The 26,520-nt window shown below is 44.9% G+C and overlaps 1 protein-coding gene across 1 annotated transcript; it reads right to left on the bottom strand.

Annotated features, from left to right (window-relative positions):
- Positions 1-810: 810 nt before the first annotated feature.
- Positions 811-26,173, bottom strand: dtd1 (D-aminoacyl-tRNA deacylase 1). The gene is made up of 6 exons (XM_079499106.1): positions 26,044-26,173; positions 25,574-25,664; positions 24,716-24,951; positions 16,529-16,626; positions 5,680-5,847; positions 811-1,443 (listed from the first exon to the last, which is right to left on the bottom strand). The coding sequence occupies exons 1-5, from the start codon at positions 26,084-26,086 to the stop codon at positions 5,692-5,694; spliced, it is 624 nt and encodes a 207-aa protein (XP_079355232.1). The 5' UTR covers positions 26,087-26,173; the 3' UTR covers positions 811-1,443; positions 5,680-5,691.
- Between the last annotated feature and the right edge of the window lie 347 nt (positions 26,174-26,520).

Below are 26,520 nucleotides of genomic sequence, written 5' to 3'. Positions count from 1 at the left end.
TGTTTTATCACAGTCACTTAACCCATTGATGCCTGGTGCAACGTATACGTTGTTCTACCCTTGATGCCGGCGCGCTCTCTGTGTCTCATCAGCTATTGCTATACATGTAGCAACATAACTATTTAAAAAAAAAATCATCAGAATTTGAAGGTTTTCAGAAACCTTAGGTCAGGCCCTAGAAGGCGTTCCCAGATTCGGTCTCAGGCATCAATGGGTTAAACACTCCCAAAATATAATTTAATAACAGAGGGGACAAAAGAATAAGGTTTCGGCCTAACGGGCCTTCGTCAGGTATACCTCTTGACCGTTATGGTCATGATTCACGAGGGTTGGAATTCTCTATGGGGTCTGGATCAATGGAGCCGCCACTGCTATGCCCCGTTGCAAAATGTCTTAAAAACCAAAACGACACAAAGTGCATTGCACTGCAATGGCAAAACGAAAATCACAAAAACAGCTTTGAAACATTTTTGATAATGTCATGCCCAGAATAGTGATCCCACCAATCTTATGCATTTAATAGGGATTTAAAATGTAATTGTTATATACAGTTTATTATTATTCTGTATTTTATTTTATTCCCCCCCCCCCCCCCCCCCACACACACACACATATTTTCCTCTCCTTCCTAATTGGGCTCTGAGGCCCCCCCCTGGCGGCCACAGCCCCCACTTTGAAAACTACACTGTTATGTGGCACATCCCCTTCCTTTGCATTATTTTTCAATCTCACGCTGTAGATGTGATGTACTGTAGATGTGGTGTAGATGTGATGTACTGTAGATGTGGTGTAGATGTGATGTGGTGTAGAATGTGGTGTAGATGCTGTAGATGTGATGTAGAATGTGGTGTAGAAGTGATGTAGATGTGATGTAGTGTAGAATGTGGTGTAGATGTAGTGTAGAATGTGGTGTAGATGTAGTGTAGAATGTGGTGTAGATGTGGTGTAGATGTAGTGTAGAATGTGGTGTAGATGTAGTGTAGAATGTGGTGTAGAAGTGATGTAGATGTGATGTAGTGTAGAATGTGGTGTAGATGTAGTGTAGAATGTGGTGTAGTGTAGAATGTGGTGTAGATGTAGTGTAGAATGTGGTGTAGATGTAGAATGTGGTGTAGATGTAGTGTAGAATGTGGTGTAGAAGTGATGTAGATGTGATGTAGTGTAGAATGTGGTGTAGATGTAGTGTAGAATGTGGTGTAGATGCTGTAGATGTGATGTAGAATGTGGTGTAGATGTGGTGTAGATGTTGTGTAGAATGCTAAAGACACCGGCGAGGGAACAAGGTTCTGCGGTGAGAAGACAGCCAGAGAGGATAAATGACAGAGCCCTATATTACATTCCAAGCAGTAAAATAAAAACAGTTGTCAACAGGTGTCCAAGTTGCTGAGGTCAAGACCATCCTCAGAAAACAGGGCTCCGCGCCACATGGCCCCACATGGGTGTCTGCATGACAGAAAACAAACAAACAAAATACAAATTTCATATAGTTTCTGTTGGGCAGAAACCTTTTATCTCCTTTATTGCAACGTTTTAGTTTTACTGTAAATTAATGCCCTACTTTATTGCACAAGAGTGTCGTGAAAAAGTAGACAATCTAAAAGCTCACAATGTGTCGCATCGAGATGCGTTGTCGGCTATTGGCTTTTTTCGCTATTGTGGAAATATTTTGAAAGTTAAAGTCCATCTGTGGGGTTTTATAAACATTTAACCAATGAAAGTCTTTAACTATGGTGGCTCCATTGGAACACGGGTCCTTTTTTCCCCATTTCCTGAAAAGTAACGCAAAGATATACCGGGTCATTTTGTTGGTGTCAGGTGGAACCTTAGGAAAGCTCCAGACAGTTCAGATCTGAAACTTTAGGAACTTCAGGTCTTTTTAAAGTCTGTCATATTTTGCCTGATGAAGACCTGCGAGCCGAATGCGAACGAAAAGAAAAGTCTAGGTACCGAGGCTAGTGTGCGGATGTTTCAATGTCTGTCTGGCGCCACAAAAAATGGCACCTGCTTTTCTACCTAATGCTTTTTTATACTATGCTTTCTATAGGTGCCATTGTTGTCTCCACCAGGCCGAAGGCATGGGGAGAGAGTATGTTTTGCCCTCTGTGTGAGTGTGAGTCCGTCCGTGTGTGTCCGTCAGTCTGTGTACAGCTAATCTCCATCACCGTTAACCTGGTCGGTGCCAAATTTTGCACACACACTCCCTGGATGCCAACGATGAACCTCTGCCGATGTTTTCCAGAACGGCCTGTTATAGCGCCACCAGGAGGCCGACTTTTATGAAACACATTTTTTTATTACATTACATTACTCCTCCAGATTCTGTCCAAAGCCCCGCAAATCGTTACACAGTATCTCTATAGTCATGTGTTCAAGACGGATCTGTCCGATATTTCAGATTCCCTCCTAATTGGCTAACATTGGCTTTCAAAGTTTGCAGGATTGGCCCGTTTTGAACAAAAATCCTCAAATCATGAACGCAGCGTGCAATTTACGTGAACTCTTTCCTACTAGGCTGAGGAATATAACACACCCTTTTCACATTGGCCTGTTATAGCGCCACCAACAGGTGGATTTTTGCAAAACACATTTTTGGAACAAAATGCCTCAAATCATCCAATCCAAGGCGCAAGAAGAAATGGCACCCTTTTCACATTGGCCTATTATAGCGCCACCCGGAGGCCACAACCTGACCTGCCCTGGTGGAGACCTGTGCCCCGAGGGGCACTTTATCTAGTTTCTGCCATGTGATCTGTGTTAAACTGTTACATAATTGTAATTATTTCATTATTATGTGACGCTTGACGCATGTTGGAACCTTTTCGTACTGCTGGTACTCTCGACAGGGCTCACTCAGAAAGGTTCTATATCTTGCCTTAGGGCCGATTCATACTCCTATTTTACCGCTGTTTCGGCGCTGTAGTGCCGAAATGATTTCGGCTCGTCAGAAATGTTTCAGTAGCACCGAAGAGCCGACTTTAGGACGGTACCCCGCCCCCCCGAACCTCAAATGACGTCACATTGTAGGCTCTACAGCGCCGAACCGACGTTTATTCGGCTCTAAAATAGGAGTATGAATCGGCCCTTACCCATAAACTTATGCCATTTTTTACTATTTTCTAAAACCTTTAAAATAGTTCAAATAGTCGATCTACTGTACAAGCTCACAACGTGTCGATGTAGATCGGCTAGTTGAACCATTTAAAAAAAAAAATCAAAATAGTAAAATATGGCAAATAAGTTTAGGGGTAATGCGTGGCGCAAGATAGGGCCCCTACCTGTATAAAAATAAAAAATAAAAATGGAAAACTGTGTTCCAATGTTATTTAGTCACAAGCTCTTGTATCCTTGTATCTTTTATCGATTACTAATTTACAAAAACGACAGGCAAACTTTCAATCTGGCATCCGTGGCAGGTCATTATATAGGCGACAATTGTTGTTATGTGTGACACTTTTATATAGGGCATTACAAAAAGTTAAAATAAGGAGATAGAACATTTCTTCCTGACAGTGACAATTTTGAAGGAGTTTTACCATTACACAAGTAAGAAAAGTAAGGAGGAGGAAATAAAAACATTAAAAATGGTGACTGCTCTAGTTTCCTCCATCCAAGGATGAAACTTTGTTCTTCTCTTAGAAAGAAAAGCGAGTGCCGTGTGGTGACAGAAAGGAATGTGTGAGAAAATAAAGTAGCGGTTGCAGTTTCTAAGATCAGAACATGTTGGTGAGCTGTTCTTTTTAAAAAACCCCACTGTAGGCAGGAAGGAATGAAGAGCAGAGATAGGACTGTCACAAATATTACTCTACTCATTCAGAGAAAAGTGCACACAGCTCATGTTTAATTCATGCTAAGCAAACCTAGGGAACACCAATTCTCCCTCTAAAATATGCAGTGACAGAGCCGAGCGAGCAAGCGAGACCCTGTCCGACATCTCCCTTTAACCCATTCTGGGTGGGAACCCCTTTTGGTGTTGGCATTATGTTATGCTTTATAGCTATTGAAAAATAGCAGACCTACAAGCTCGTAGCGCGCCACCGAGTGGCGCGCTACGAGCTTGTAGGTCTGCTATTTTTTTTTTAAATCGAAGAACGACTGACATAGAAACATAGCCTTTTCGGAAAACTGTCAGGATGTAGAAGACATTCTTAGAATCTGATCTCAGGTAAAAATGGGTTAAACCCAACGTACTCCATTGACTGGTGTACCCCAGGGCTATATCCTAGGCCCAATTTCATTCCCCCTCTAGACAAATCTCTTTGGCAAAAAAAAAATAGCGGATCTAAATCTGCTGTTTTTGTCGAATGTTCACCTATTGTGACATGCCCAGAATAGGGACACCATGCAGGGCTCATGTGGTTAAATCCAAATATCTCCCACTTCTCCTCTACTAGCGCACATTTACAGAAGTGCTGCTGGCTGCGTGCACTCTGCCCCCTTAAACACAACTCTCAATATACTCCCGATTCTCATTTACCTCCCATCTCTCTTGCTATGACCCTCGGCCTCTATCGAGACAAAGTGGCCTTATGTAAGGCGGCATCAATGTCTTGGAGTGTATTTACCCAGGATGCATTTGGGATTACAGTTACAATACTCTCGCGTGCAATCTGACAAAGGCCCAAACGGGCAACTTGGTGATATACACAATGGATTATTATCAGATTAGGATTAGACATTTAGAGAACATTTAATAGTTTAGGGGGGTGGAATTACGAGTAAAACATGATTTATACATTCATTCACCGAAAAACCGCCCATCTTCGAACACGTTGTTAGCTTGTAGACCTGCCATTTTTTGGGCTCTAGGCTTACATCGTAAGAATGGCATTCAGAAAATGTTAATGTCCTCACAAGTATACTAATACAAAGGTGTGTGTGTGTGTGTGTGTGTGTGTGTGTGAGAGAGAGAGAGAGAGATATTCCACGTGGGGTGGGTGGGAAGCGTTGTGCCAACAGAGCAAGCAGCAGCCTCAGCAAGTATAGAGGGAGGTAGCTGACTCACTGTCTCTCTCCATTCCTTCATAACTGTATTTTTTTTAATACTTATAAACAATCTCTGAATGGGAAGATGAGAGACCTCAGTCCCCTCCCCAATGCGTGCATTCTGTGGACTATTGTGTAGGGAAACAAAGGGCGTGCCTCTCACAAGCACTGGGCCTGTATTACAGCAACGATATCATCAACAATAAACAGACACAGAGACACTAGCCACTTGTATACAGGGATCCTGCAACACATGGCCTAAAGAAGATGCGTCATTAATGCCGGGTTTGCCGTTTTTTGCTTTGTTTTCTTTTAAACAGAACCAAACAAAGCCGTCCTCTGTTGTGTGCTCTTTTCAAAGCATGCTAGGTTAGGGCGTTCCGGAATCAGAGGCGTATATGAACAGAATCAGCATCTAGTGTTAGCCTATACCTACACTCTGCCGTTTGCCATTGTTGTCTGAATCAGTTGTCTACTTGTCTACTTTTTTGACGATATCGTCGACAGAGATGATAACGTCTCTGTAACATGGTAACTCTGGAACGTTTCAGGGTTCAAATAAAAAAAAACAGCACAGACAGCAGATCTACAAGCTCGAGTTTTCAGATCTGCCATTTTTGATTAGGGCATTCATTTACAAAAGAACAAACAAATGTGGAGATAAAGACGTTTATGTGTGTTTGCGATTTGCGTCACCTTTCCCGTCCTTTAGGGCTCTCTCTCTGAAGATACGTCGCCATCGGCCCCACTGCTAGCGTTGGGGTCCGGTCTGGAGCGTTGGGAGACCTTCTCTCTGCTCGACTCCGAGGGGCCCTTGGAGCGCGTCTTCTCCTTCCTCTGTTGCTGCTTCTCCAGCTTGGACATCTAAAAACACACACACACACACACACACACAATTCAGGATGGGCAGACATGCAGCCACAGACAGACTGGTAGAAACACTTGTGTGTAGGGAGGGTCAAGTTCCTCCCTCCCTACACACGCATGCGCACACGCACGCGCACGCACACGCAGAAAGAGACAATTAATCCATCAACTCATTCACTTTCAAATTGCCGATCACGTCTATTGAAGTGTGGTTTTTCTCAAAGCCCACATCGCCCATTAACGTGTTTTGACGTGTGTTGTGTTGTGCGTGCTCTTTCGCTAACATACAGGTCACCATTTAACCCTCAGTCATACAGGGAAATAAGGAGATCACGTGATCATAAAATCTCATTCACCATATGCATTGACTTCTGTGTTAGTGGATTTGGAAAAATCCCTTTATCTCACCAACCCTTCTTTGGCTCTCCAATTTTGGTCAGACTTTTCTCGTGTTCCAACTAATCGCCACATGCACGCATGCAATCGTACATAACTTGTATGAAGTTATAATCCAGCAGTTGTACGAGTGAGCCACTACATGTTCTATTTCATGACCAAAATATATAGATTGCTTACAGTCAAGCTGTCATAAACACACACAGACTGTGCTCTGTTGCCTGGGACTGAACAGAAGACAGTTTTACTAGCTACATTAACATCATGTAAGTGTCTTGAGCCAGTTATGGGCGGGTTCTCCTTGGAGGGAGGGGTTCCGCACTAAGCATCAGGTGGAGTGATAAGGATCACAGGTGAAGGAGCCTAGGGAGGAATGGCATGGGCAGTTTGGGCACACAAAGGGGGAGATTATACGTTTTTTTACCGTTATTTTATATGCATTTGATGAACTATGCGGTTTCCTGTTGGTAACAATAAATGGGAAACTCACCCAACAGCAGTTGCACTGTTTGGACATTCAATGATTTACTTTATAACGTGTCAAAGACGGTTTCCCTATGCGCTGCCTAGCCGAGTTTGTTTGTTAGCCACTACACTACACTACAGTATGAGAATCTGGACAGACATTGGCAACTGGTTGGCGGAGGCATACAACCACGTTATCCTGGTGTGTCACACCAGGATAACGGCTCAACACCACGAACACGCTGAGAAGTGCCTGCAGGTATCTCTCTCTCACTCCCTCGGGCTGCATGTGCTGTCCAGAGGCAATATGCAATTACAGCTAGCCAAACTAAGCTGTAGGGATTCTGAAACTTTTTATACTTCAAGGACCAGACAGTGACTGCCTTGTGGTTAGAGTGTCCGCCCTGATACTGGGAGGTCGGGGGTTCGATCCCTGGCCAGGTCATACCAAAGACTGTAAAAATGGGACCCAATGCCTCCCTGCTTGGCACTCAGCATCAATAGGTTGGATTGGGGGGTCAAATCTACTAATCAAATGATTCCCGAGCGCGGCACGGCTGCAACTCACCGCTCCTTGGCTGCGGCTCACCGCTCCAAGAGATGGGTCAAATGCGGAGAACAAATTTCACTGTGGTAACGTGCGTGACAAATTGTACGACTTTGACCCTCATTTTGATCGTTGGACCTCACATTAAGAATCTGTGTAATAGAGAATTTTGATTACAAAAATAATCTTTTACGGTACTTTGGATTGAAAAGATTACAGTTAGGTTGTAATCTTTACTGTGCTCGTATAAAAAACATATTTCGGTTCGCACAGCTACTGTAATGCGAGTAGTGTAGAGCCCGGGTTATTCCCCCCCTTCCCCTCAGCAGAAGCTCTCTCTCTCTCACAGCACTGCGGCAGAAAAGTGGCAAAATGTGCACGTCTACGCAGGTGTCGCGTTTCCATCACTGCTGATTGGAGCCGGAGCCAATACATCTGCCACGTGTCGTGAACCCCACCCATAACGATTCTGACACAATAGTGTTCAGTGACAACGGGTGAAAATAGTCAATCTGCAAGCTCACAACACAACGCATTTTGAGCTAGTAGATTGGCTATTTTCGGTGAAGAGATTTGGTGTGCAGTGAGGGCCAATGATAGAGCCCAGAGGGACCCTGGTTAACTATTATGTGGTTAACAAAATTAACACATACTGTATGTACATATATTGACAACCAGGATATTGTGGGTTAGTTGGCCAAAGCACGTACAGTATTCATGTAGTAGTAAGTAGCCTTGCCGAGCCATGAGGCCCATAGGGCAGGAGCCTATCTCCTGTTTCTGTAGCGTGAGGCAGCTTGATGTACAAGTACACCCCCTGGACATGACGCTAGTATGTCGCAGCGACTTACCCCCAATCCAACCCTTGATGCTGAGTGTCAAGCAGGGAGGCACTGGGTCCCATTTGTAGAGTCTTTGGTATGACCCGGCCAGGGATTGAACCCCGACCTCCCAGTCTCAGGGCGGACACTCTATTAACCACAAGGCCACTGAGCTGGTATACAGTATTCATGACATACATTCAAATATATTTCTCGTGAATTTTTTGTACTGTATGTCCAGTAGGCAAAGGAAGAATCTCCACCCCAATTATTTTCAAATCCGCCTGGCAGCCATCATGAGGTTGATTTGTTTTTTGCAAAACCCATTATTTGCTACGATTCCTACAGATTTCATGCATACAAATCATCTCTGTAGTCATGTGATCACGACATGTGATCTGCCAGATTTCTCAAATTCCATTTTGATAGGAAAAATGTCTTCCAAAGCCCAATTGCTGTGAAACTTTGCACACACAGTAGGCAGAGAGGAAGAACCGCCACCTCAGATTTAGAACAGCCCACTGCACGTTTTGAACCATAGGTCGTACAATATAAATATAGTCTCTGTCGGGTGGAAACCTCATTATGTCCAAAACTGTTACGCTTCAGGATTCAAATTCAACAGTAGCAAAAGTAGCAGATCCACAAGCTCTAGTCTAAACTAAAGAGTCTAGACGCCAACCTTGTCGATCCGCTATTTATGATGCCTTCGTGTGATGCGTTAGTATGATCAAGTAGGGCATTGATTTACGAAAAAAAAACATTAACAAAAAGTTCAAATATGGAGGTTTCTGCCCGACAGCAACAATATATTTCTCCCTGCATTCTTTGGATCATCCATCACTCATCGTACATTTTCCACCATTTTGTGTTTTCTTCAAACCACACTTTTTGCTACTACTCCTACAGATTTTGTTCAAAACTCACACAAATCGGTACACATCATCTCTGGTGTCCTATGATCAAGATGTATAATAATGTGCTTTATCGTAATCCCATTCCAATTGGCTACGACTGCCTTGCAAAGTTTTTAGGGGAAAAAGGACTTAAAACAGGTTGGATGACATAGCCGTATGGCCGAGGTGAATCTACCTTTGTCCAGGTAGCCACAGACGTACAGCTTTTGATTAATTTGCGTTAATCCGAGAATTAAAAGAAATCGAAATCAAATCTTTGCATCTGGGAGGTCCCTGAAACAACATATTTTCAGATTGGGGTCCGCACCACTGACATAGGAAACCATTAGGATTTAGAAGACATTTTGTAGAATTAGTGTCAGGTCTAAATGGGTTAATCTGGGGACCAACCACCCCCAGATCATTTAGGGACCAACCACCCCCAGATCATTTAGGGACCAACCACCCCCAGATCATTTAGGGACCAACCACCCCCAGATCATTTAGGGACCAACCACCCTTTAGATCATTTAGGGACCAACCACCCCCAGATAATTTAGGGACCAACCACCCCCAGATCATTTAGGGACCAACCACCCCCAGATCATTTAGGGACCAACCACCCCCAGATCATTTAGGGACCAACCACCCCCAGATCATTTAGGGACCAACCACCCCCAGATCATTTAGGGACCAACCACCCCCAGATCATTTAGGGACCAACCACCCCCAGATCATTTAGGGACCAACCACCCCCAGATCATTTAGGGACCAACCACCCCCAGATCATTTAGGGACCCCCCCCCCCCCCTCACTGGGAGTCCCGAGCCACAGTTTGAAGACCAGTGGTAAACAATAACATGAACAGTGAAGAGCACATCTGTGACACAAGATCACTTCTCCAGCTCCCCGACGGGTCTTCGTGAACCAAGGGCCAGATGTGTTCTGTCCTCATCTGGAGCCGTCATGTGGTCACTTGAATGGAACTATTGTCATCGCTATGTAAACCACCTCTCATGCAGCCACTTGCAACCATTTTCAGTGGGCCTACTGTTATTCACTGCTGCAACAACACCCCCTGGTTCAACAATCTCCTTCTCTCTCTCTGTCTCTGTCTCCGCTTCTCTCTATTAAGATACTGCAGATATGCCTTCCCAGATTGGAAAGGGCTTGCTAAACACACACACCCACTAAAACTTTCATAGGAGCCAAGAATATATTTATGAACTACAATTCATGAAAAAAAAAAAAAAGGCAACATTGCAAAAAATGTTGCATTATTCACATGGTGGAATTGGAGACAAAAATCGGTTATTCCCATATTAACCCATCAGTGTGCTTCAGAGCTGCACCACGGGGGCGTTGGCATATTTGTTTATGCTGCAAAAAATAAAACTGATGTGGGGGAGAAGATGAAGCAACGTGTGAACACATATTTGGCAGACTGATCTTGAATGACTGTGTAGAACTATGCATTATGCAGGCAAGAATTATTTAAAAACCAACAATAATAAATTATAAAGCCTATTATAAAACATGTATTTAGTTGACCGGGGTCCCCCAGGGCTCTATAAAGGTGCGTTCAAACTTGAATTTAAATAATCGCGCCGCTCTAAACCATCCAAGTCTGAACGCACCTTAAGAAGTATTTATCTCGACACCAAATCCCTTTTGCCGAAAACAGCCGAATCTCCAGGCTCACAATGTGTAAATGCGTTGTTGTGAGTGACCTTGTAGAAATTTGTTCTAAATGCATGTTCACCCCAAAATAGGGCTGCTTGGGATAATGTGGTTAAAACGCAATGCATTTGTATTTATGTGGATAAAACGCTAACCCGTCACAACCTTAATTGATGTTTAATAATGTTTAGCATTTGTCGAGTTTCGTCACAAAATGCCAACGTACCACCCAGAGTATTCTAAGCCGTCAGCTACACCTGCACCAACAAAACCAACAGCATTTATTCCTTTTACTATAATTTTTATCCCACGATTTTGCAACCCATTTTTTGCACCCAGTGTCAATTATCTAATGTAATCCTGGGCGCTACACTTCCTCTGCCAACCTGGGGGGTAGCAGACTGACCTCATGCTTCCTTCTATGTATGAGGAGTCCAAGCTGCTTCTTTTCACCTGACAGGGGAGAGTTTCCCCCGGCCGGACGTGGCGCGTGGAAGGAACACGTTATTCCGACTAGTTCCTTTCCCCTCCATCAGGCGCCCCGGCTGGCCAGGGGGAGGTAGTTTAGAGACCAGGATTACTGCATGTTTTTTTGTGAGTGTACCTACCCTAGGTGACATGGGGAGAACATGCAAACACCACACAGAAAGGCCCTTTTTGCCAACCCTGCCTCGGGTATGGGCACTGATGACACAGAGGAGGGAACACGCTCCCAGCGCCCACGGCGTCCCCAGCGGGAATCGAACCCAGGACCTTCTAGCTGTGAGGCGACAGCACTACCGACTGTGCCACCGTGCCCCCTAAAAAAAAAGACAGCATTTATTTCTTAATAAAAGCTGTGGTTGCTTTGACATTGCGGGATGAATCTCAAAGACTATGGTTTTCATCTCCCTGTACAGTATAGGTCGGTGTGCCAGCCACTTGACCCCCGATGGGACAGAATCCCTATAGGTCGGTGTGCCGGCCACTTGACCCCCGATGGGACAGAATCCCTATAGGTCGGTGTGCAGGCCACTTGACCCCCGATGGGACAGAATCCCTATAGGTCGGTGTGCAGGCCACTTGACCCCCGATGGGACAGAATCCCTATAGGTCGGTGTGCAGGCCACTTGACCCCCGATGGGACAGAATCCCTATAGGTCGGTGTGCAGGCCACTTGACCCCCGATGGGACAGAATCCCTATAGGTCGGTGTGCAGGCCACTTGACCCCCGATGGGACAGAATCCCTATAGGTCGGTGTGCAGGCCACTTGACCCCCGATGGGACAGAATCCCTATAGGTCGGTGTGCAGGCCACTTGACCCCCGATGGGACAGAATCCCTATAGGTCGGTGTGCAGGCCACTTGACCCCCGATGGGACAGAACAGTATAGGTCGGTGTGCAGGCCACTTGACCCCCGATGGGACAGAATCCCTGATTCATGGAGAGAAAGGGAACAGTGTCTGTTGGCGATCACTTGATTATTCCGCTGCTGGCCTCAGACAAATTTGACTGCCCGCTGTGATGGAAGAAGTACTCACACTTCGTACTTGGGTAAATGTACCACAGTGTAGAAATACTCACGTACAAATGAAAAGTCCGTTATTCAAAATGTACTACAAAAGCATTCACATTAGTATTATACTCAAGTACTGAAAGTAAAAGTACTCCTTTTGCAGAATGTCCCATTTCACAAGTTTCCAACTGAATAATTGAAAATGCTTCGAAAATAGCCTAATCTAAGAGCATCGCTTTGCGTAGTAATAGTATGCACAGGGCTGAAGTAGTTAATGCATGTTTTGTAATAAACAAAATCTACAAAGTAACTCATCATTTTTAATAATAAAAAAATATATAATTAAAGTTAAGTAATTAAGTAAAAAGTACAATATTTTTTACTTAAGTCTGAGATGTAGTGGAGTAGAAGGAAAAGCATTGAAAAATGGAAACACTCCAGTAAAGTAAAAAAAGAAGAATCCTCATAAATGTACTCTAGTGCAGTAGCCTAGCCTACTTGAGTAAAATGTACTTGACACAGCACTGCTGGCCCGTTATCCCTCATGTCCAGCCTTGGCCTTGACTCCGCAGCAAAACATCCCTAAACAGGCTAGATTAAAATTCTGAGGACAGCTTTAGCCATCCCCCTGTCGGGTCAGCCAAGCCAAGTCCCCGGAGGAGAAGAGGAGCCAGCGCTATAGCCCCGTAGCCTTAGCATCAGAATGCAGAACATTGGCCCAGTTCCACGGAAGTGACCACAGACACATTCAGGGCGACAGCGGGAATGAATAATAATAAACGAACGTCCAAAATGGGTGGAATGCAAGGCCATTGGCTTACGAGGGGTGTCTGCCCCTTAAAAGAACACGGTCTGGACTGGTTAGGGAGGCGTTTTAACTTGCCTAGGAATGAATGGTGGTGCAGGCCAGCATCGAGTCCATTTAGCTTTTTAACCCATTCTGAACGGGAACCCCTCTTGGTGTTTTAAGCATACGTTATACTTTAGCTATTGAAAAATAGCAGATCTACAAGCTCGTAGCGCGTTTTGGGCCGTTTTGGGCCACGGGCTAAAACGTTTGGGAACCACTGCTCTATATATATACTATGTTCCCTCTTTGGCTGTACACTAAATATCTTTACCGAAAAATAGCCGATCTAAAAGCTCACAATGTGTCTCAGCATGGCAAGTTGTTAGGCTGTAGATCGGTTATTTCTGCTGAATGATAGCTTTAGATTGGGGGCGCTAGAGTTGGAGTGGCTAAGGGTGAATGGTCGAGAACAAAGCAGACGAGTTATACCTTCATATCAGGCTTAACAACTTTCATCCTGGTGTCTCTATTTTGGGCATGGCATTAGTGTTGATTTCGTCGACTAAAACTCAAGGCGAGAAATGTCCGTCGACTACCTTTTTTCACTGACGAAAACTAAATGGAAACTAAATAAAAACTAAGCAATGATGACTAAAACTAAGACTAAATATACTGACAATTTCGTCAACAATAAAAACTAGACTATAATGTTAGGAAAGGACTAGTGGCCAAAAGATCCAGTATAAGTCATTTTACAATTGGTTGCATGCTGAAAATAGCCGATCTACAAGCTCACAACGCGTCGACACGTTGTGAGCTTGTAGATCGGCTATTTTCAGCAAGTGTAAAAACAGCCATTACGACGGCATCAAGGCCTGCCAAAATTCATTTTAGTCGACTAAATCAACTGTAGATTTAGTCGATCAAAATCTTATGATATTTAGTCGAGTAAAACTAGACTAACAATAAAACATTCCAGGTGACTAAAACTAAATGATAACTATTCAAGAGACTATGACTAAAACAAGTGCCAAAATCAACACTGCATGGCATTATAGGCAAAGCTTCAAAGCTTGTAGTTTGGCTACATTTGTACGATGGAGTATGAAACGGGGCTCACCCACTTTACATGACCCATTTAGACCTGAGGCCGAGTTGAAAGACACCTCCTAAATCCGAACCTAGGTTTTCAGAAACCTTATTTTATTCGAAAAATGTGGTTAAACCCTCTAGACTTCCGATCGACAAGCTCACAACACGGCACGTTGCGACGGACGCATTCCCCCCCCCCCCCCAGCTTTACCATTATCTGAGGAATCATTGAGTGAGTGAAGTGTGGTTGTTTTAACAAAAACCTAATGAAAAGCAAAATGCGACAGAATCACACACGACGTTCCTGATTCATATTGAACTTAACGATAAATCAAAGTGGCAATTTTAAGCTGATGAACAAGCAAGACTGTGGACAGAATGCTTGCAAAGGATGGTTTATATCTGTAGTGGTGTTATATTCTCATCTCGGCAACTATAGCTTAAAATAAAGTGCTCTACTTAGCATGGGAAACAACAACAATGATACTATCAAGACCAACCACAAGGGCTTATACCACCACCTAGTGGTTGACAATGATAGAAAGAAGACACCACAAAAAGTAGGTAAACGACTGCATATCTGGGACAGATGGATGGGCAGGATGTTTTAATACAAGTAAATTCCTAAAATAAATACATTTAAAATTAACCGCAGTCCAACTTCAAAATGTAACGCATAAATAAATGAGAATATATAAATGTCACTTTAACCCAGTCTGGGCAGGAACCCCTTTTGGTGTTTTAAGCATTATGTTATACTTTAGCTATTGAAAAATAGCACAGAGTGCCGTGCTACGAGCTTGTAGATCTGCTATTTTTGAAATGTGCCGCAAATCTTTGAATATATATTCTTTCAGGGCGAACGTTTTAACTCAAATTTTGCTTCTGGGAGGGTCCCTGGAACAACATATTTTCAGATGACATGTAATTTCTGGGGGTCCTTGATACGGAATAGTTTGAGAACCACTGACATAGAAACAGTTTCCTTTTTTTTTATTTTATTTTTTAATCAGCATCAGGTCCAAATGGGTTAACTCTGGTGTCCATATTTTGGACTCGTCATTCGGGTGAAACGTTTTCTCAAACGTTTTGGAATATGTCAGCTCTACAATGTGCTACAATGCGTGTTTCCTTCAGCAGTACCGTACCTGTCGGGAGTCTGTGGGGTGAGTAGGTGACATGTTTCCTTCAGCAGTACCGTACCTGTCAGGAGTCTGTGGGGTGAGTAGGTGACATGTTTCCGTACCTGTCGGGAGTCTGTGGGGTGAGTAGGTGACATGTTTCCTTCAGCAGTACGGTACCTGTCGGGAGTCTGTGGGGTGAGTAGGTGACATGTTTCCTTCAGCAGTACGGTACCTGTCGGGAGTCTGTGGGGTGAGTAGGTGACATGTTTCCTTCAGCAGTACGGTACCTGTCGGGAGTCTGTGGGGTGAGTAGGTGACATGTTTCCTTCAGCAGTACGGTACCTGTCGGGAGTCTGTGGGGTGAGTAGGTGACATGTTTCCTTCAGCAGTACGGTACCTGTCGGGAGTCTGTGGGGTGAGTAGGTGACATGTTTCCGTACCTGTCGGGAGTCTGTGGGGTGAGTAGGTGACATGTTGCCTTCAGCAGTACCGTACCTGTCAGGAGTCTGTGGGGTGAGTAGGTGACATGTTTCCTTCAGCAGTACCGTACCTGTCGGGAGTCTGTGGGGTGAGTAGGTGACATGTTTCCGTACCTGTCGGGAGTCTGTGGGGTGAGTAGGTGACATGTTTCCTTCAGCAGTACGGTACCTGTCGGGAGTCTGTGGGGTGAGTAGGTGACATGTTTCCTTCAGCAGTACCGTACCTGTCGGGAGTCTGTGTGGTGAGTAGGTGACATGTTTCCTTCAGCAGTACCGTACCTGTCGGGAGTCTGTGGGGTGAGTAGGTGACATGTTTCCTTCAGCAGTACCGTACCTGTCAGGAGTCTATGGGGTGAGTAGGTGACATGTTTCCTTCAGCAGTACCGTACCTGTCGGGAGTCTGTGGGGTGAGTAGGTGACATGTTTCCGTACCTGTCGGGAGTCTGTGTGGTGAGTAGGTGACATGTTTCCTTCAGCAGTACCGTACCTGTCGGGAGTCTGTGGGGTGAGTAGGTGACATGTTTTCCTTCAGCAGTACCGTACCTGTCGGGAGTCTGTGTGGTGAGTAGGTGACATGTTTCCTTCAGCAGTACCGTACCTGTCGGGAGTCTGTGGGGTGAGTAGGTGACATGTTTCCGTACCTGTCGGGAGTCTGTGTGGTGAGTAGGTGACATGTTTCCTTCAGCAGTACCGTACCTGTCGGGAGTCTGTGGGGTGAATAGGTGACATGTTTCCTTCAGCAGTACCGTACCTGTCAGGAGTCTGTGGGGTGAGTAGGTGACATGTTTCCTTCAGCAGTACCGTACCTGTTGGGAGTCACTGGGGTGAGTAGGTGACATGTTTCCGTACCTGTCGGGAGTCTTTGGGGTGAGTAGGTGACATGTTTCCGTACCTGTCGGGAGTCTGTTGGGTGAGTAGGTGACGTCAACTCGATGGTAACGGGTCCGTCGTTCTGAATGTGGACCTGCATGTAGGCCCCGAACTGCCCGTCTACAAATACAAGAACAGAAGGATAGCGTTGTTGTTGCTCTCGGGCAGAAACCTTGTATCTCCAAATTCTCCAATATTTCAATTTTGTATGGTTTCTTTTTCGTAACTGATGCCCTACTTCATAATACAAAAGTGTTGCACAACAGTAGTGGAAATAGCAGCTTGTAGATTGGATATTTTCACCATTTTTAAATGTTTTTTAAAATAATAATAATAAAAAAAAGGACCGGTTTGGGTCATACAAGGATTTCCCATCCGACACAGTGACGATATGTTTTTGGAGTCCATGTGTATTCATAGCCTCTAAATATGAATCAGGAGTTTGTTTTAGTTGCCGTATGACTTTGCACCTTGAAGCAAACAACGGGGACAACAGAAGGAGAAAAAATAAAAAGTACAGGGAGAAACGAAGGGAGTACAAGACAAGAGAGGAGGGAGGAGGACAAGAAGTTTAAACTTAAATGTTCTCCTTTCTTTCGGTGGCCCGTCCAGATTAATGACACCCTCAGCACAATGAAGCTGTGGCGGAAAGAAAAGTGCTGCATCATCATGTTTGCTCCGTGTGTGTGTGTGTGTGTGTGTGTGTGTGTGTGTGTGTGTGTGTGTGTGTGTGTATGTGTGTGTGTGTGTTTCCTAATTCCTAATTAGGAAACCTTCTGCCTCCCTCACCGGGACGAGGTGTTCTTTGCACCTGCTCCCCAGTGGGCTGACCCAATTCACCGCCACTGCAATTGACGTACTCAAGTTCCACGGGATGAGACCATCTACAGTGAGACCGTCACTGCTGATGCAAACCTATGACGAGAAAAGGCAACCACTTGCGACCCCTTTGGTTTTGAGGGGCGCTAAGCCCCTCCTATGCACAGCTTTGTGTGTGTGTATGAGCACAGAATGGATACAGGCACACTGTCGCGTCAACAAAAGCCTAGAGCAGGCGTGCGTCTCTTCCTGGTTTTGAAACAGCTGGTGGATGAAAATGACGCTAGGGCGCGGCTGCAACTTGTAGCGTCGGCAAAAAAACGGAAACGCTTTGCCGACGCTACAAGTTGAAGCCGCGCACTAGCGTCATTTCCATCCACCAGCTGTTTCAAAACCAGGAAGAGACACCTGCTCTAGGCGTTTTCTTTCCAACCTCTTGACGCGACAGTGTGCCTGTACCCACAGTGTTTGTAGCACGGAATGTGATGATTTGATTGGCCGAGCACAGAATGTGATGCAGGATGATGTATGATGATAAGAGCGGCCCTCACTTCACACAAGTGTGATTCTTTTCTTTTTTTTTACCACGGAAGACACGCGATACCAGGTTAATCCTAGTAAACCAAATCACCTTTAAATATCCCTCTGGAGACAGCGTTAACGATGCTACGCCTAGAACAATGACCTCCTTTTGTCATTATGCTGAAAATAAACGATTACGACTTTCAAAAATAGAACTTTCTTTTTTTTAGTGATTGCTCCAAGAAGCAGATTGTGGTTTCACTAAACACACCCATGTCTGAGGCTTAAAGCTACATTTCTGTAGGTTTCATGTCCTCTACTGATTGAGAGAGGTATTCGCAACAATGTCCGACCCAAATGACTCTCCCTAGTCCCTACCCTTCCACTGTAGGGAGACCACCTCAAACCACTGCACATGTGCTAGTTACACTATGGTATTAACATGCACTGTAGAAAGGAATACCAGCACTCACTTTTAAACCATTTAGGATTCTTGTTTATTGCAGGTTCACCCGCAGCAGCAGAACAAACGGACGTGCAGCTGGCGTAGCCATCTGGGCACCTAGACTGGTAAATTAGCGGGCCGGCACCGCATTCCGATCACGTTATAAAATCGGGACATCTCTACTGGTAATCTGACAGCGTGTCGCAGGTTCGAGTCACGATCCCGGAGAACATTGCTGCGTGTTACCCCCCCATCTCTCTCCCCATTTCCTGTCAGACTTTACTGTAATCAACCATAAAGGGGAAAAAAGGCCCCAAAAACATCTTAAAAAAGAACAAACGGGCGTTGCAGCCCATAGGCCTTCCTCAGTTCTAAGAGATTTTTAAATAATCTGATTAACCACTTAAGCCTGTTTTATACTTTGTCGTAAAATGGTGGTGTGCAAAAAAACAAGATAACTCTCACATTGTTTGTTGTTGTCTTTTAGATTTTTAAATCTAGGGTGCGTTCGGACATTCGCGCTGATTGCACTGGTGTGCCCTGCCCTGTTTATTCAGTAAGTACACTGGGTGCGTTGTCGTTCGAAAATCGAGTGTGCTGCGTGCGCACCGGGTGTGACCGACCCTAGCTTGCATCTAGCTTGCTCTCGTACAGTGAGGACGCTTCGCTCCGCTGCTCTCGCCTATGCTTGCATTCTTCAACTGATATCAATGTTTTATTTTTCTTTGAGAAACTACAAGTGGATCCTCATTACTTGTAAACCGATGGGACTGTATTTCTTCTATAGAACGAAGCTTTTGCCATACTGCAAAATACTCTTTTTTTACCTCCAGTGAATGGGTACGTGGCACATAGCTATAGCTAACTAGCACTGGATACTTGGCAAATAGCCAGCACCGCGATGTTCCCTGTCATATCTTCAAAGGACTTTCAGAAACTGCTTCAAAAGATTGCAGTGCTCGAAGCGGAATTACACTATTTAAAAGTTAATTTGGAAGTAAAACAACAACATGGGAATCAGGAGAACCGCACGCAGGATAAGACATTCGCCTGGAGTTCTCTCGGCGCAAGGCCAAAGGACATGAAAGGACGAAAAACTGGGGGTGTCTCCCCCCCCGGGGGTGTCTCCCCCCCCGGTATATCCACTGTGATTACAAACAGAGAGAACGGCATACAGGACTTGAAAGGACGACTAACTGGAAGAGCTCGGAGCCCCGATAAGACCAGCTGGCCTACGCTACCAGCCCGACTCAGAGCCTCGTCCACCCCCCTTCAAAATTGGAAAACTGTGAAAAGCAGATCAAAAATCATATCTCCCCATATGGAGAATGTGCAGGTGGCTAACAGATTCAGCCCACTGCTCCAGATGAACGACAGAGATATCGCCACACCGAGCAGGGTAAGATTCAACATCACAGAAAATGAAAGGCGAGCTAATGGAGACCAAATTAATGAATTCCTGATTGTTGGTGATCAGGCTGTGAAATATGTTAAAAGTAACAAAATGAGAAAAGCAAAAGTTCTATGCTTTCCCAAAGACACAGTCTCTGATTTGAATGACAGAATCTCTGATGTTGTTGCTGCACACCCTATGGTGAAAACACTGATACTGCACATCGGTACACGTGATACAGAAAAACAACAGTCAGAAATCCTAAAAAATGATTTCAGAGCCCTATTCCACACCCTCAGCTCCCTAGATTTAGACGTGTGGATCAGCGGGCCACTACCTCCAATGACTGGATGTGAACGCTTCAGCAGACTGTATGCACTCAGCAAATGGCTCTCAACGGCATGCACAGAAGAATCATTCAATTTCATTGACAACTTCAATTTCTTCTTTGATCGTAGGCACCTCTTTGTTGATGGAATTCACCTAAACAAGCTGGGGGTTAAACTATTCTCCAGCAACTTGTTCCACAACATGGAATCAAGAGATAGCGCCCTAGCCAAAACAGATAATATTGTGGCGGCGGGTGCCAAGCCTCTCCCCCTCGCCAAGGATGTTCTCAAAACAAGGAATACCACAGATAGTGAACCCACAGCTCCTCCTGGTGGAGAAGTCAAATCAAGTGAACACACTCCTGATGTGCTCTGGACTGATGCAGAAGAGTGGTCCTCCTCTGATGGAGAAGAGGAAGTGCATCCCCCCTGGTATATCTGCATCTGCTGTGACTACATAGAGCGTGATGCATGGTCCCCTGGTGATGCATGGCCCCCTGAAAAACTCACCCCCTATGAACTCACCCCCGTGTTCATAGGGGGTGACTATTGCGGAGAAAAACGCACAGAGCGTGAGGTCACAGCGCCCCCTGGTGGAGAAAAACGCACAGAGCGTAAAGTCACAGCGCCCCCTGGTGGAGAAAAACGCACAGAGCGTAAAGTCACTGCGCCCCCTGGTGGAGAAAAACTCACAGGGCGTGAAGTCACAGCGCCCCCTGGTGGAGAAAAACGCACGGGGTGTGAAGTCACAGCGCCCCCTGGTGGAGAAAAACTCACAGGGCGTGAAGTCACAGCGCCCCCTGGTGGAGAAAAACTCACAGGGCGTGAAGTCACAGCGCCCCCTGGTGGAGAAAAACGCACAGAGCGTGGAGTCACAGCGCCCCCTGGTGGAGAAAAACTCACAGAGCGTGAAGTCACAGCGCCCCCTGGTGGAGGAAAACTCACAGGGCGTGGAGTCACAGCGCCCCCTGGTGGAGATAAACTCACAGAGCGTGAAGTCACAGGGGCCACTGGTGGAGAGGATACTGAGGCCGCCGAGAGGCCCATCAATGACAGTCGAATGGAGGAATTTCAAACTCCTTCACCAATACATCACCTCAAATTCACTCCGGGCATGATGGACCTGATAAACGCTGGAGTAAGGCTGACCCCCCTTACCATACGGCCAGCCCAACAGCCCAAAATGCGAGAGATACCATGGCCAGAGTTAATCCCACGCTATATGCCACGCCCATATAGCCTAGAAAACACATTTGATAACTGATATGAACAGGGTCCATTATGCGTAGCAACAAACATGTATGGACCCCTTGCTTCTAGAAAGCCTGGTGTTTCAATCACCGTACAGGTTGAGGTTCACAACATTTCCACTGTTATTTCAAATAGATTGTCCAAGACAAGGAGTAGCCTGAAGAGAGAATGCTGCTTGGTTAATGTACCTCACAGGCATCACAGCCCCCCAAAATCTGATAACAAGCTAAACCTTGCCTTGTTTAACATCAGGTCATTAACAAATAAGTCCTCTTCTGTAAATGATATAATATGTAAAGAGAAGCTAGATATTATCTTTCTAACAGAGACATGGCTTGGCTCGGATGGAGCTGTTCTCCTAGCGCCGGCCTGTCCCGCAAACTACAGTTTCATCCACTCTGTTCGCGAGGCTAAGAAAGGAGGTGGACTGGCAATCATTTTTTCAGACACTTTAAAATTCAAGGCTCTGACGCTCGGCAGCTTTTCATCCTTTGAATACCAGGCCACAATACTGCAGGGTCAGTCCTCTATCCCAATGATCAGCATTTATCGTCCTCCAAAGTGCAGCAAAGCTGTATTTCTAACAGAAATATCAGAACTTTTATCTATCTGTTCCACTAACTATGACAGAACTCTTATCTCGGGCGATCTTAATCTACACCTGGACGATGCTTCAAATGCGGTGGCTCTGGGTTTCTTAGAGTTATTGCACTCCTTTGAGTTCATCCAACATGTTGTTGGGCCTACACATAAACAGGGGCACACTCTGGACCTGGTGATTTCTAGAGGTCTGAACATCACTGTTGAAAGGACTATTGAAATGCCTGAGCTATCAGACCACTATTTGCTGTGTTTTAATATGACTGTCTCTGATCTAGAGAAAAACATCACTGAATATACTATAAAAAAGCGTTTTTTTAGCTCATCTGCAGCCAACGAGTTCTCTCGTCATCTGGGCCCCCCCCTATCCGATACTCCCCCAGTGAATGATATGGTCCAAATGTTTAATCTTAAACTAGAGTCAGCTCTTGACATAGTGGCTCCTATGAAAACTAAAAAGAAACAGAACACCAGAGTAACACCCTGGATAAATGAGCATACACGTTCACTGAAGCAAGATTGTCGTAGAGCTGAGCGAGCTTGGAGAAAAAACAAACTCACCATCCACCTAGAGATTCTTAAAAAGTCAACAGTCACATATAACAAAGCCCTGCGTCTGGCAAGGCAGGCTTATTTCTCTGGCATTATTAATGAGAACAAGAAAAATGCCAGAGTCTTATTCTCTACCATTGAACGACTTTTAAACCCCCCCCAGTCCTACAAGCAGTCGTTCCCGGCCTCTAAAGCTAAGTGTAATGAGTTTGCATGCTTTTTTGATAACAAAATTTGTAACATTAGAGCTGATATTATGAATGGTGCTGCTGCTAGCTCAAGCCCTCTAACAGCAGCTAATGGTGCCAGGGTTGATCTCTCCAGGGGGAGCCTATTGTCTTTCTGTACAATTGATGAAGACGAACTCCGAAAAACCATATCTCAGATGACATCATCCTCCTGTTCATTGGACACAATTCCCACCACCTTTCTCAAAGAGGTGTTAGACAGTGTGATTGGAGATATCCTAAAAATTGTAAACAGCTCTCTACAATCAGGCGTCTTTCCAGACTCACTGAAGACGGCTGTAGTTAGGCCCTTACTCAAGAAACACAATCTTGATCCCTCTGTGATGGGTAACTACCGACCCATTTCTAATCTGCCCTTTCTGGGCAAGGTTTTAGAAAAATGCATCTTTCATCAATTGGATGTGTTTCTACAGAACAACAATGTGCATAACAAATTCCAATCTGGCTTTAGGAAAGGCCACAGCACAGAAACAGCACTTGTAAAAGTAATGAATGATCTTAGGGTGTCTGCTGACAAGAAACATGTTTCCGTTCTTTTACTTCTAGATCTAACGGCTGCATTTGACACGATTGACCATTCAATTTTAATACAGCGTCTGGAGCACTGGGTAGGCCTGTCTGGCACGGCCCTGTCCTGGTTTTCCTCCTACCTAACAAACAGAAGCTATTTTGTCAATCTAGCTGAGTTTGACTCAGACAAACACAACATCAGTTCTGGTATTCCACAGGGCTCAATTCTTGGTCCTCTGTTATTCTCCCTGTACATACTGCCATTGGGAGAACTCATTACCAATCACGGAGTCAATTTTCATTTCTATGCTGATGATACCCAACTATATCTTTCTGTAGATCCAGATGATCTCTGTGCCTTAGACCCGCTGTTGACCTGTCTGTCTAGCATTAAATGCTGGATGAGTGAGAACTTTCTCAAGCTAAATGAGGATAAGACAGAAGTTCTCATAATCGGTTCTAGTGAGCAGAAAGAATCGATAAAAAGCAGACTTGGCAACCTGACTGTAGAAAGTAACAGTACAGTAAAGAACTTGGGGATCACTATTGATTCTGAACTGAATTTTAATTCACACATTAATCATGTTACCAAGATTGCCTTTTTTCATCTTAGAAATATTGCACGAATCAGAGCCTATTTGTCACTGGACGATGCAAAAACGCTAATCCACGCCTTTGTTTTTTCTCGGCTTGATTACTGCAATGCACTTTTTTCTGGATTGCCTAAGAAATCAACTGACAGATTACAACTTGTCCAAAATGCAGCAGCCAGAGTCTTAACTAGAACTAAGATGAGAGAACATATTACTCCAGTCTTGGCCTCATTGCACTGGCTTCCGGTTGTTTTTAGGATTGATTTTAAAATTCTTTTACTTGTTTATAAAGCTCTCAATGGTCTCGCACCTTCCTACCTACATGACTGCCTGCCGAAATATGTCCCAAACCGCCCCCTAAGGTCTTCCACTGCTGGCCTGCTCGCTTTGCCTAAAAAAATGGCAACTAAAAAATACGGGGAAGCAGCTTTTTGCTTCTACGGGCCGACGGCGTGGAACAAACTCCCACTGTACCTTCGACAGGCAGCCTCTGTAGACATTTTTAAAGCTCAGCTCAAGACCCACTTTTACACCCTTGCTTTTAATTGATTTATCTGTCTTTTTAAAAAAAATGTTATTCATGTCCTCACTGTATTGTTTATGCCCTGCTTTTCTTTCTTTTTTGTGTAAAGCACTTTGAGCTGCATTTCATGTCATGAAAGGTGCTATACAAATAAAGTTTTATTATTATTATTTATTATAAGTTGGGGTGTTCAGTGTGAGTGCGTCACTGCGGTGTCTCGACTCTCGAGCGCTCCCGGGGGGGGGGGGGTAACCATTTAGTACATCACCATACAAGTGTTTAATACTTGGCCTATGTTTTAACTGGTTAAAATGACCAGTTTTAACTGGTCGTTCGTAAATAAAGCCACACTTGGTGCGCTCTGTGAAGTGACCACGCTGCCCAAAAAATAAACTGAGCACATTCCCAGTTTCCCCACACGCACCCTTAATGAGCTCAGGCTTGTAGGCGCTCCTCATGTTCTCCAGCAGGTGGCAGTAGAAGGGCTGGGCCAGCTCGGCGGGCATGGCCTGGTGGAAGTCAGGCTTGTTGCCCTTCAGGACGCACTGCAGCGTGAACTGGCTCACGCACAGCACCTCAAAGTCCCGCTCCATCACGCTCTTGGCCCACGCCTTGCCACCGTCGTCCTCAAACAGCCGCAGGTTGAGGATCTTACGGACTCTGAACAGTCAAACATAAAGGAATAGACATTCAATGCCCATTGGTTCTCAACCAATGGGCATTGCAATTGGGTCCCCAAATAAATAAATGGCAAAAACTACTACTACCTTAGTTCCATTGATTCAAGATAGAACGCAAGATACAGCACAATTGACTGATTGATCATTAAAATAAAAATAGAAATGCACGCGGCCCACCCACCTGATGGGTGGACCACGAATGCTTTCAATATTTTCGAGTGGAACCTGATCCAGAAAAGGTTAAGAACGACTGCTTTTTTTCTCTACCACATTTGTTCTCAAAGTGGGGTCTGGGGCCCTTGGCCTTGGGGTGGGGGGTTCCAGGGGGTCCCCAGCACAGAGGTCCTGTACATTTGCTATTTAACAATTTTGGAAAATCTGGCATATTACAATTTCAGATGGGGGTCCACTCCGTGGCCAAATATACATTATCGAGAACCACTGCTCTGTCATACAGATTTGTGGTGGAATAACATATATAATTAATAACAATACAATATTTGATTCACTGTAAACAACGTACTGTAGGCTACATTATGCTCTCAGCTCAGGGTTGTTACTATACGTGTCTCGCACAGTATATTAGACACTGAGTGACTCACATGTAGTCCACATCTTTCTGGGTGTCCTCCACAGATATCCCCAGCAGCACACACAGTCCTCGCCCGATGGAGCAGATCTGCTCCTCTCCCACTGCAACAGAACAAGTGACACGCGCACACACACACGCGCGCGCGCGCACACACACACACACACACACACACACACACCCCTCCCTGTCATTCGGACAACACTGTGCAGAGATTGACCGTCACAGCAGCACAAAAACAAAGACTCCCGTTGGCGTTTCCCTGGCGACACATTTCACCAGCACAGCATGCATCTTCTGCTCTCTGGGTACTAGCTCATATAGTTATAAGGAAGCATGATGCTATTTGCTAACATAGCTTAGCTACCATGCTTGGGTCAGCAACGGCAATATTAATGTGTCACCCAATTGTAAGTGTCGCTGTCTGTCATGCTACGAACGGTTGCCACAACTTCACGTGCTGTATTGGAGATGGACGCGTACCTGTTACGCTCGCTTTAGTGACCCTCTGAATGATGGCTCTCATTGTTTTGGTTGTGTTGGAGGCTTGGAGCCTGGAGGAGAGGAGTGTGCACGGCACAGACAGACGAGACACAGACACACACGTTCTCACGACTAGTTCTGCAGCGTTGCCCCTTTAAATCTTGATGCGGTTAATGTTGCCCTCTGCCGGCGGAATAACGGTAGCGCGTCTTCTCTGTTCCCTGTACTTCAAGTTCATGCCACATCATGTTTACAATTTACTAGATGTTTACATGAGTAAAAGAGTGGTTTACATGTGTGAAAGGGTAATATTTACCTTCACAGATTGCAGGTACATATATCCTGCAAACAAAAAACTACCAAATAAATTATAATACATAAGATAGAGTAGCCTCCCTCAGTCTCTCAACAATAGCAGCACTTAACAGCAGACCATATTAAATATTAAATGTGTTGATAATAGAATATACTCAGTCA

This window comes from Electrona antarctica (genome assembly GCF_951216825.1).
Source record: "Electrona antarctica genome assembly, chromosome: 4".
In the NCBI taxonomy this organism is placed as follows: Eukaryota; Metazoa; Chordata; class Actinopteri; order Myctophiformes; family Myctophidae; genus Electrona; species Electrona antarctica.
Note: the sequence above shows the minus strand (reverse complement) of the source record. Positions and strands in the feature narration are given on the sequence as shown.

Bases quoted from the DNA above. Each gene is read 5' to 3' on its own strand.
- dtd1 (XM_079499106.1), bottom strand. From the start codon at position 26,086: ATGAGAGCCATCATTCAGAGGGTCACTAAAGCGAGCGTAACAG. The intron at 16,627-24,715 runs GTGCGTGTGGGG...TTGTATTTGTAG, and splicing joins CAAGCCTGAGCTCATTAAGG to ACGGGCAGTTCGGGGCCTAC. The intron at 5,848-16,528 runs GTACGGAAACAT...GTGTGTTTTTAG, and splicing joins ACCCAACAGACTCCCGACAG to ATGTCCAAGCTGGAGAAGCA.